The sequence below is a fragment of the Gossypium hirsutum genome, chromosome A11 (assembly GCF_007990345.1).
Source record: "Gossypium hirsutum isolate 1008001.06 chromosome A11, Gossypium_hirsutum_v2.1, whole genome shotgun sequence".
NCBI classification, from domain to species: domain Eukaryota; kingdom Viridiplantae; phylum Streptophyta; class Magnoliopsida; order Malvales; family Malvaceae; genus Gossypium; species Gossypium hirsutum.
The window spans coordinates 5,280,186-5,292,323 of record NC_053434.1 but is presented as its reverse complement, the minus strand read 5'-3'; the positions used below and the strand labels follow the sequence as shown (position 1 = coordinate 5,292,323).

The window sequence follows — 12,138 nt, the reverse complement described above, 5'->3', positions numbered from 1 at the left end:
TGATTTTATATACTCTTTTTTATATGATATTCAAAAATACTTATAGTCTCTCTCAACTCATAAATGCGCTTCAAAACATTTAAATTTACGTCCTTCTGCATTGACAATAATATTTATACTAATCGAGTTAAAATTCAATCAACTATTATCCATAATCTTAACAAATTAATCGATTGTAAAAGGCTGGTCCATACTCTTATCGGATTGACATTTTTATAGTGCCAAAGATGATTTGTAATGTCTAATTTTGAATAGTCAAATTAGTGTTGAGCAAGACCGGTCGCGGTAGAGCAAGACAAGGTGAAAATTGCTTCATTCATCATCAACATAATTTTCTTGTATAGAAGTTGATTACATTTATAGTTACAATTGATTTTAGAGATTGCGAAAATATGTTGTTTGAAAGCTCCAAATTTTAACAAGATTTAACAAAACATCTAAATTTATTTTAGGGTTTTTTCATAAATGTTTAAAAAAAACAATTATATTTTAAGATTTTTTAAAAAAATTATTTTAAATAAAAAATTATATCAATAAAATTTTAAAATTAATCATATTAAATAAAAAATCAATTTTATTTCGAATAATTATGATTTTTTAACTTACATTTTATAAACAATCTAAATATAATAAAATTTAGATTTGAAAGTTATTAAAATATTCATTAAATTGTAAACTTTTTAGTGATTAAATTAAAAATATATATAGTTGTATAGTTTACCATGTTTATTAACGTATAAATATTCAAAAAAATATGATGGACTACCTAAAAAAAAAAGAACGTAATTCCCCCCCTCCCTAACCCCAAAAAAGGGCGAAAGCTTCAGCAAAATAACTTGCCTCACTCATTCTCACCCCACAGTCGTCGTCGCAATGGACGAACCATCACCGTCCGCCGACCCTCCGACGAACCAATTCGGATCTCTGAACGACCTAGCCCACGAGCTCGCCTCGCTCGAAGACCTCGCTAGTCGTGGCTCATGGCGCTCCATTCTCGACAAAGTTTCCCGAGCCCGTTCCCTCAACCTCCTAAATAACCCCCACGACCACCTTATCTACCTCACCTACAACGTTCTCGCCCTCTCGAAACTACGACGTTTCGCCGACGCTTCGACCGACCTCGACACTCTCGACGACTTCAACAGCCACTATTATAAGTACGAAACTTACCCTCAACTTTACCCGAACCGTTCTGGTTCGATGCTCCCTTTCTCTCTTCGGTTCATCCATGCTCAGCTTCCGATCAAGCTCGGGAATCGCCAAGAAGGGTTAGATCGGTTTTATCGTTTGCTTAATTTTATTCGTCAGAAAATAAAAGAAAAAGAAAGCAATAACCTACATGATTCTGTCAAAATTTGGAAAAGAAGGGAAATTTTTGTTTTGAATTGTTTAATTGGGCATCATTTGGGAGATAAGGAATTCATTTTGTGTGTAGATTTGATCAAGGATATGATTGATCGTGATTATTTAGATCCACTCTTAGTTTCAAAATTAGGGTATATTCAGATGCAGATTGGTGATATTGAAGGGGCAAAAGGGTCATTTAATCATGTAGAGACGATGTTAAATGAAGGGAAGAATGATGGGCATTCGTTCTTGAGTGAAGTTCAATTTAGGAACCTTGTGAATAGAAACAAGGCCTTGGTTTATGTGGTGGGCAAAGATTATGTTTCTGCGGTGAGGGAATATGAGGAGTGTATCGAAAGGGATCATACGGATGTTGTTGCGATTAATAATAAGGCACTTTGTTTGATGTATTTGAGAGATTTGTCTGATTCCATTAAGGTATTGGAGAATGCACTCGAAAGGGTTCCTACCAGCGCATTGAATGAGACTCTGGTGGTCAATCTGTGTAGTATGTATGAGCTGGCATATGTCAATCACTCAGAGATTAAGAGGACTTTGAATAATTGGATTGTACATGTTGCTCCCGATGATTTTGATGCATCTTGTATCAGGGTTTGAGGTATTCTTCTATTCACTTGTTTGTCATTAGTATTCCTTTGCAATGTATGAATTTTATATGGTTAAAATTGAGTTCCTACAGAATATCTAAATGATTATATTACTTTATATATATTATGTTTATAATGGATGCAATTTTGTTTGCTGTAGTATTCACGGACGAGGTCGCTTATTTAGTGGCATTTATTCACATAGGATTTTGACTCAATGCTATGTTTTGTCCTATGTTGCTTTTGATGGTTGAATTGCATCATTCCGATTTGAGACTATGCACTTAAGTTCTTGCTCGTGCAGAAGGTTGAATATTGATATGGGTAGTGCTTATACCTGTATCTGAGTTATTTTAGCCTTACAAAGAACTGACAACCTATTGAGTAGGTGATTCTTAAAAACAGTATTTATTTTATTTTTATTGTATTTGTCCCCTTATCCACTCCAGTGGTCTACGGGTTTTCTTGACTCCTATGTGTATGACTAAAACTTTTTATATAGGATTTCCAGTTATTTTGTACTACTAGATTAAATAATAGGTTAACATTGCCCGTCTATTTTTCTTCAAAATAATACTGGTTCCTGCAAAAGAGTGATCTCTACTGCTATTATTTATATGCCTATTTTACTGAGTATTGTGTTATTTTGGTTCATAACAATGGACAACAGCCTAGTTTCTTAGACACCACGATTTGAGAGACAATTTCCTCTGACATCCTGGTAAGATGATCAAGTGTTCACCATTTGGATATAGTCATTGGTTCGAACCCTGGAAACAACCTCTGTGTAAAATAAGGGGAAAGCTACATATACCAGGACCTTCTCCAGATCCTGCGCTTCTTATAGTGGGAGCACTCATGTTTGGTTACTGGTTCGGTGATCTAGTGTTTTTAATTTGATCACTGGTTAGAACCCTGGAAATAACCTCTGTGTAAAATAAGGGGAGGACTGCATATATCAGTACCTTTCCCACACCCTTCTTATGGTGGGAGCCTTGTGCACTGGATGAAACCTTTTCATTCATTCATTCTTTTTTTGTACAACCACCAAATTATGATGGTACATTAAAGTGTTGTAATTGGGATACTGCATACCAATGTGGCTGTTATAAGGTTTCTAATGAGCCATTTATCCTTGATTTGGTAATCTATTTTAACAGATCAGAAGTAGTGACTTGGTATGAAGTAGGAAATAGAAAAGCAGACACTGAGAAGTAGGAACCTGCATAAAATCTTCTTAGAGCTTCAAGGGGGGTGCTTCTCATTGCCAAATGACTCCCAAGTTCTGTATATACGTAGTATTGCTGTGATTGTACTTAATGCAGTCAACGGGAAAGTCTTAGTGATTGGATGTTGCTATAAGTTTGTGATAGAAGATGGGAGTATTGCCTTTATGAATATTATACATGAGATGCACATATTTACTCCAAAGAAAGTTTTAGGAAAATGTTCTTAATCAGCTTCTTAGTCAAGCCTTCTAACAAAGCTTCCTTTTATCGAATAGACATGAAGTGTTCTAGTACTTGTCTCGATGTTGTACATGTTTTCTGCAACATAAGTAGATGGTAACTGCAAAGCATGCTTAAGAACATATTTAATTTGGTAAAATTACAGTTTACAAAGAACAAGTACCATTGATTCATTGTTTTAGTCCTTTTGTTGCCTATTTTAACAATTGGCGCCATTTTGGGTCTGATTAATAGCTGAATTTGGGCAGGTATTAATTCGTAAAGACGGCAGAGATTTGGGTCGCAGCATTAGCCCTTGGTGCGTGCTCTTCACTTTGTTCCTAGTTGATTCTATTACACGGGGGCACCAATGCTTGTAGAATTAATACTCATATTGACTACCACTTTTGTGGATTCCTTTCTTTTATATATATATAAAAAAAAAAACAGAATACAGGGTGAGTTCTTCAAATTAACCAGGTAACTCATGTTTTAAAATTTTAAGATTTTTGAACTTCACATGGAACTTGAACCTTGGAGATTTTCAAAGAAGCGGCAGCGTTTGTCTAATCGTTGCCGATCTTAACATACTTGTGCTCGCTAGGTTTGGTTTGTTCTTTTTTTCCCTCGTTTTAACATTCAAATTTGGTTCTTTTTATGGAGGGAGCTGGATTTAAAAGTGTTGGGATTTCCCAACAACTGACTGTGAATTTAGATATTTGTAGATACTTGAACTGTCTTTGTGGATTTAGATATAGTAAATTCGAATATTTTAATTATTATTCACAATAGATTTGGATATTAATTTTTCAGGTATATTATTATTATTTGAATTTGATCGAGTATCTCGCAATTGTAAATTAACTTTTTTACCCTATAAATAATTATATAAATTTTATATTGTTTGCACTAATATACAATGTTGCCGAAATTACCGTGCTTTGTAATGTAGTGGTTAAATTGTGATTTTGATTATAGTACTTGATAAGTTTTAACCCATAAAAGAAATTTAGAAATTTTAAACGAATAAAAAAGACTTGAGATTAATAAATTGCGATAATTAATAATTACATAAAACGATTTACAAAAATGATAAAAATATACATCATTAATTTCTACCTGTACCTATTTTTCATCCGCTGCATACTACTCTGAGATCGTTTTTTAACATCCCTCTGAAAGTTCGGTCTCCTTTCGTCCGTCATATAATTCCCAAATCCAAACCCCATTGGATTAACCAACTCCATTTCATAATCATACTTTTGATGAGAAATCGGATCCGGATTAACCAAGCCCAATTCATAATCATACGTTTGACGAGAAATCGGATCCGACAGAGTTTCGTAAGCCATTTGAAGCTCGAGAAATCTCTGGGTCGATTCTTCCCTTGCTGAAGGAGGACAAACGTCGGGATGATATTGAAGAACCATTCTTCTATAAGCCTTCTTTATTTCAGCTAAACCGACGTTCTCGGAATCAAGAGAAAGAACTTTATAAAAATTGGTTTTCCCCCTTTCCGTGGCGGCGAAATTATCAACCCTACATGATATGACTTGACTCTTCCGTCGGAACCCTAATTTTGTTGGTGTTGAAACCAATTTGTTGGTACTGAGACTAATTTCCATGGAAAATCCTGTTCTTGAATATAACGGATTGTTGTAAGCTTCAGTTAGGAACCTTCTGGAGGTCTAATTACGGCGGATCCCGGGTCGATTTCCGTAAAAAATTGCAGATTAACACGAACTTCGAAATGATTGTTTGAGAAAAATAAAAAAAAATAAAGGAATTTGTGAATAATTAACTGATAGCTCTTAACAAAGAAGTTGGAGCTGAAGCTCTTCAAAGACGGATGGTTTAGTTATATACCAGAAATAACACGTTTTTCTTGTGTGCAATCATAACGCAGTTTTGGCATGTAGCGGGCGATGGCTTTGTCTGGTCAACGTGTGGTGTCTGGCCTTTGCTTGGAAATTGCCATCTTTGCTTCGAAGTTGCTACCCCTGCTACCTATAATTAGTATATTTACTATTCTTAAGAATTAACTGCATTGATGTTACTTACGAATTACTAATTAGTTCAACGTTAATTTTAAAAAATTTAAAAACAGTTCTTAAAGAAAGTAATATGAGAAATTTTTATTTTTATATAAAATAAAATAAATTAAACAATTTAAATTCAAAATAAAAGAAATATAAAACAATAACCGTTGGAAACTGTCTAAATTTCTTTTGCCATTGTGATCCAACGACAGCTTAATTACTTTTAAGAATTTCGTACAGGGCACACTTTTGTCAAAAAAATTTTGTTTGAAACAATGGTAATATTTTTTTCAATAGTTTTATATCACATTAATATTTTTATTTTTAAAAAAAGTTAAATTAAAATTAAAATTTTAAAATTTAAGATGATATTATTGATGTGACATAAAACTATTAAAAATAAATAATATAATTATTTTATACAATCTTTCTTTTGACTTGCATTAAAAAAAATCACTTATTTTCCTAATTATTATTTTTTAATTGGCATTTATGCTTAATTTTCATTTATCTAAACACTTCACCAATAATTTTGAGTTTGAATTGAGGGCGATGGGTTTGAAGTTTAGATTTTTCAAATTTATATATAATTAATTATTATTTAATTAACACCTTTATCTAAATTTAAAATGGACACTTGCATAAAATAAATGAGTCACTCCAAACTTTCCACCTATAAGTACTCTCGTGTTCTAAGTGAACAAACATATAAAATAAAATCTACGCACTACCCAAACATTTTCACAACTTAGTTAAAATATCCTATTTAATGGCTATTCGCATTGCATATAATGCGAATTACTATTACTGTCTATCCCAATAACCCAAGTACAACTTAATTGTTGCATTAAGTTATTTCCTTAAAAATTAGTATTTAATATATTAATAATATATTTTTTTATTTCACATATAATATTAAAAAATTATCATGTGTCTTTTATTTAATATTTTATTATATAACTTATATGACATTTGTCAATCTTTTACCCCACTTGTTAAGTAACTAAAACTTCATTAATAACGTAATAAATATTTTCTTATTTTTAATTACTTTTATTTTTCATAATATAAAGGAAAATATTTTTTATTATGCCGAATTTGTTCCTCTGATATTTTCCATCACAATGCATTGACAAGTTGCTTTTGGTTGTTGGACAAAGCATGGATTCACATGTATTGACCACACCTACCCATGCCAGTACCCATATCACTGCCCGATATTTAAAAGAAAAAGGTGAAATTTGTTATTAGTCACTAAACTATCAGTAAATTTTTGTTCTAGTCACTTAACTAAAAAAAAGTTTTAATTTGATCACTAAAGTTTTCGGGATTGTTTTTGCTGCCCTACTGTTAATGAAACTTTTCTAGTTGGTACAATTGCAATTTCAGTCCTTAAAGTTTATATTTTTTTTCAATTTGACCCTATTACATATAAAATAATAAAAATTGAAATTCTTTTAAAATTTTAGAAAGTTCTAAAAATTAAAATTAAAATAAAAGTATATAAGATTTTCAAAATTAGACGGTGAGAAAATGAAGTAATTTTTTTAGACCACCAAATTTCCAATACACATTCTTTAAAAAACATTAAGCAAAATTATTAGTTATATTTTTTTAACTCTTCTGTTTATTGACATGATTTTTGTTATAAGAAAAAAAATTCAGAATATAATTTGTGTTTTTACAATTTAGGTTTTGAAAAATAATATAAATGAAATTTAAATTTTAATTGAATACAAAAAAGATTTTTTTTTTTTGTTATAAAGATGGCACCATAGTCAATTTTATAAGCCTCTATAATATTAAATTTAGATCTTCTTTAGGGACATGTAACTTTACTAGAAGATGTTACCAATTTGGTTTTGAGGAAGCATGTAATGGGGATAATGGTCTACTTGAATGATAGTTTTATTTATTTCTCATGTGTATTAGTTCTTCAACAACATTTTCGATATTTTATATTTTTCTAAAATTATTTTTTGAATTTTTCTATTTTTAAATAAATTTGAGGTTTTTTTATACTTTTTTTATATAGAATTAGGGTCAAATTAACATAAAATATAAATATTGAGGACTAAATTTATTATTATACCAACTATAAAAGTATCACTTAATAGTCTGGTGACAAAAATATAAATTTGAAAACTTTAGTGACTAAATTATAACTTTTTTTAAGTAAAATGACTAAAACAAAAACTTACCTATAATTTAGTGACCATTTATCTAATTTACCCTTTTTAAAATTATGTTGACTTGAAACCTTATCTAATCAAATTGCTTTATTATTTAAACAATTATAAAATGGGTTAGTATTTGGTATATTATGAGAGTATTTTTTTTATTCCACAAGTAATTTTAAAATTTTATTGTATCTTTTTTTGATATTTTACTATATATTTATAAGATAATTGTCAACTTCCTAATTTGATAATAAAAAAAAAGTTATATTAATATTTATATTATTTAGTATGTTGATTATAATCTATAATAATTTCACAAATAACCTTACCTACCCTCAACACGTATATATATATTTAAAAACCTGCCTATCAACTTAAAGATCTCTACTCCTGATATTTAAGATAATAATCCTAACTTTAAAAAATATTTATTATTTAATTTAAAATGGCCAAATAAAAGTCAAGATCTCTCTTGTTCAAGCCTATACCGATGGAATATAAGTAGTCTGAACTGTTATCCATTTTTTTTTATCGCTTCCGGCTCCCTTCACTTAATACCGATGAATCAACATGAATTAAAAATTTTAATATTATTTTTTCTTGGCCAGGCTTTTCGACCAACATATCTCTCTAAATTTTTTTAGTTGGGCAATATGTTTATATGTGATTAGTAAAAAAATAATAGTAATAGTCAAATTAAGTATTATAGTAATATAATAATATGAGATAAAAAGAAAACCAAACGCACTACATTAAGAATAAATGTTCGTACAAAATAACCATTATTTAAAAAAAACCTCAACATATTATGCTTAAATAACTTTAAAAAATATAATCAATAGATAAAGAATTTAAGAATACAATTTTAAAATAAAATAACTCGCATAATTAAGTTGATTGAAATAAATTTGATCAAGGCTTCATTTGGATTGTATTAAAATATTTTTAACATTAATTTTATTATAGGTTATTATCATATATATTTTTGATATAATGCTTAAAATTACTTATTACTTAAATCTCATGTATAACGTGATGATTAGGGTGTTCACTGCTCCATTAATGGCCTGAGTTTAAATATTGCTAATTATATTTGTTATTTAAATTTGTTATATAATAAGCAACTAACACGATGAGAGTCAAAGATTTCGCATATAAGGGTTATTTTTTCGCTGGTGGGTGAAGCTTGAATGAACAAATTGCTCTCTCACTGGAGAGCACTTTTACAGTTTTGACCTTCTTTTTCGGTGCTTTTAATATTTAATATTTAATGTTTAATGTTTAATGTTTTTCTCTTGGTTACCATCAAAATTTACATTACGGTTTAGGAAGGATATGTTAGCGTAGGACTCAAACCCTCAACATTGAGATGTCGATAATTTTAATTTTATATAACTAATAATTTTATTATATAATAATTTAATAAAAATATAATTTATCATTAAACAACACGTTTAATTAAAATTAAGCAATCACATAAATGGTAAACAATACAAAATAATATTTTATTCATTGATGTATTTTTCTTTTATTAATTTACAATTTAACATAAATACTTTTTAATTATATATTATGTAAATTTTAATATAAATATTAATGTGATAAAATTCATTTTGTATTATAATTTTACCGTCAAAGTTGTGATTGCAAAAATTTATTAATTCATTCCATGAATAGATCATATAATTCAAGTAAAAGAAAAAAAAACAACAAATAATTGTCGTCGACAAAAGAGGATATGTAACGACCCGAACTTTAAGGTTATTAGAAAGGTGTATTTTCGGATCACTGTTTCTGAAAAATGGATTAGAAAATATTTATTAAAAATATTTATGAAGTTAATCGAGTGGTTAATTAGAGTTTTAATTAAGTGAATTTAACTTAATTAAGAGTAATTAGGAAAAATGACTAAATTGAATAAAGGATGAAAGTTGAATTGTAGATTAAAAGAAAATAAAAAGGGACCAAATAGGCAATTATGCCTAATGTATGAATTTAAGCGGCAAAAGATGGAAGAGTATAGGATTTTCTTATATTAAATAATTAATTTATTATTATAGTTATTATTATTTAATTGATATTAAGTTATTATATTATGAAATAAATTGAAATAAAGACAAATGTGTGATGATAAAATTGTACAAGTGTAATATATGTATTTGAACACTTGGAATATAATTGTATATTTACTTAATTTTAGAATAAAAGATATTTATTAATTAAATAATTAAATAATGAGATTTTTGTTTGATAACTAAATTAAATAATGACAATTGTAATGAATTTATTGGTACAAATGTGAAATATAAGTGTGTACAATTGTAATATTAGTATTTAATATTAAATAAGATATTTATTAATTAAATAATTGTATTATGAGATTTTTATGTAATAAATATATTAAATTATGACAAATGTATGGTAAAATTTGTGACATGTGTAATAATAAAAAATGCATACAAGTGTTAAATAAATATTTTTTATTAAATAGATTTTTAAATATAGATATTTTATTTTTATTATTATATTTTATATATATATAGTAAATAAATAAAGAAAAAGAGAAAGGAAACAAAGAAAAGAAACAGAATAGGCAAACGAAAAGCGGGGAAGGAAAGAAAGAAAGGAGAAAGAAAATAAAAAGGGAGAATTAGGGTTTGAAGGTTTGGAAGTTTAATAGGTAAGTTAATTTAGCCCTTTTTACTTAATTTTGGTGTTTTAAAAGCTTTAGAACAAAGTTTTGATGAAATTAAATTAATATTTTGAAAGTTATTAGAATTCTAAATATTGTTCATGTTGAATAAAAAAATGAATTAGGGGTTAGATTGATAGGAATTCAAGTTAGAAATGAAATAAGGATTGAATTGTAAAGTAATTCATAAGTTTTATGTTGAAGGGACTAAATTGATGAAATTTTCGAAATTAGGAAAATATGCTGAAAATTTAATAGTTAAGTATGAGTTTGGACAAAATTTGAATAGAAATGAAGTATGAATTGAGATAGAAAAAGTAAGTGAATTTAGTTAAGATTAAATTGAAATTAAAGTAGAAATTGAATCAAAATTTACTAATTAGATATAAATTAGTAGAGAATTAACGAATATGAATTGTTTTAATTCCCATAGCTAATGTTGTCTCGGGAAATCTCGGCTAAGCAAGGAAAAATGGTAAAGACAACGGGAGTTAGCTCGAGAAAATACGGTTTGTATTTCTATAATCCGAACTCAGTCATTATTTGTTATATTTATATACAGATGACAATTGTTAGTGATAGAATTATGATATTTTACAATTGAAATGGATTGATTTTGGTATGTGATGAATTTATCAAATTTATATTGATTGAAATCATTTTGATTGGATTTATATTGATTGAAATATAATATATATATGATTTATGGAAAATTTTGAATATTGAATGAATGTTATATTGAAAAAAAAATTATATTGATTGGAATATGAGGGAATTGATATGAATATATGAGATTTGTGATAATTGAATATTTGATATTGAAAAGTGAATTGAGTTGTATTGAATTATGAATTAATGTGAATAATTGAAATATATTTGTTGAATTGAATGAAAATATATGAAATTATGAAAATGTGTAAATATATGTGATTATTAGAATGGTATATTGATGAAAGATTTATTAAATTGAGAAAGTGAATCAAATACCCTATTAACAGTATCAGACCAGATTGGATACAAATGGCATGCCATTGGATTTGTGATGTGATGGGGAGATTTGTAGTTCGGCCGAGAAGATATTTCTATTATTATATACTTCGGTTTATCCGAAGAGGCATTTAATGCCTTATTGGTGTGTTTGGGAGGATATGATATACTGGTGTGTTATGGAGGATTTATAATATTCCGGGTGTGTTTGGGTTGGATATTCTGGTGTGTTTGGGAGGAATCCGCATATCTATCAGAGTCCGAGTCTTGTTAATAGGGGTAAATAAGTGAAAAGATAAATCGAGTGAATTTGATTGATTGAGCTATTGGAATGAAATGAGAAATTGAATTGAGAATTGAAATTGAGATATGAGATATGAGATTGAAAACATGAACCAAAAGGTTCATGAAATGAGTGAAGTTCAAATGGATGATGATTGATGTTAGAATGAATTAAAATGGTATATTGTTAAGAAGTAAAGTGTGAATACAAATGAATTGTGAATATATTGTAGAGAATTTATACGGTAAGCAAAAGAAAAGAATTGAGCAAATATGTTGTTGTGTTTGTTATATGGTAAGTAAATGAAACTTATCTATAAAATAAATAAATGAATAGTTATATTTGTTATTGTGATTTTAAGTTTAATTGTTATATTATCAAGTGTTTGGATTATAGAAATACCACTGAGTATACCATACTCAGCGTACGGTTTGTTTCCGTGCGCAGGTAAAGTAAAGATAAAACGTTGAATCAGCATCCCATGCCGATCCCGAATTCAATGAGGTAAAGTGTGTTAATTATGGGCAATGGCATGTACCTAGGATGTCTTATGT

General features: G+C 28.4%; 2 protein-coding genes across 3 annotated transcripts; one reads left to right on the top strand and one right to left on the bottom strand.

Annotated features, from left to right (window-relative positions):
- Positions 1–731: 731 nt before the first annotated feature.
- Positions 732–4,208, top strand: LOC107899680 (trafficking protein particle complex subunit 12). 2 transcript variants are annotated; one of them, XR_001684790.2, is made up of 3 exons: positions 757–1,966; positions 3,673–3,722; positions 3,854–4,208. XR_001684790.2 is itself a non-coding variant. In XM_016825453.2 (2 exons), exon 1 carries the CDS (start codon positions 874–876, stop codon positions 1,963–1,965), a length of 1,092 nt encoding a protein of 363 aa, XP_016680942.1. In that variant the 5' UTR covers positions 732–873; the 3' UTR covers position 1,966; positions 3,673–3,838. The 2 variants fall into 2 exon arrangements, 1 of the variants encoding a protein (XP_016680942.1); XM_016825453.2 differs by lacking the exon at positions 3,854–4,208 and having other exon boundaries at positions 732–1,966; positions 3,673–3,838.
- Positions 4,209–4,518: 310 nt separating this feature from the next.
- LOC107959525 (chaperone protein dnaJ 20, chloroplastic) lies at positions 4,519–5,028 on the bottom strand. The gene has a single exon (XM_016895603.1). The coding sequence runs from the start codon at positions 5,026–5,028 to the stop codon at positions 4,519–4,521; it is 510 nt and encodes a 169-aa protein (XP_016751092.1).
- Positions 5,029–12,138: the final 7,110 nt, after the last annotated feature.

What these genes read in the sequence shown, in the direction of transcription:
- LOC107959525 (XM_016895603.1), bottom strand. Translation starts at nt 5,028, where the DNA reads ATGGAAATTAGTCTCAGTACCAACAAATTGGTTTCAACACCAACAAAA.
- LOC107899680 (XM_016825453.2), top strand. Translation starts at nt 874, where the DNA reads ATGGACGAACCATCACCGTCCGCCGACCCTCCGACGAACCAATTCGGA.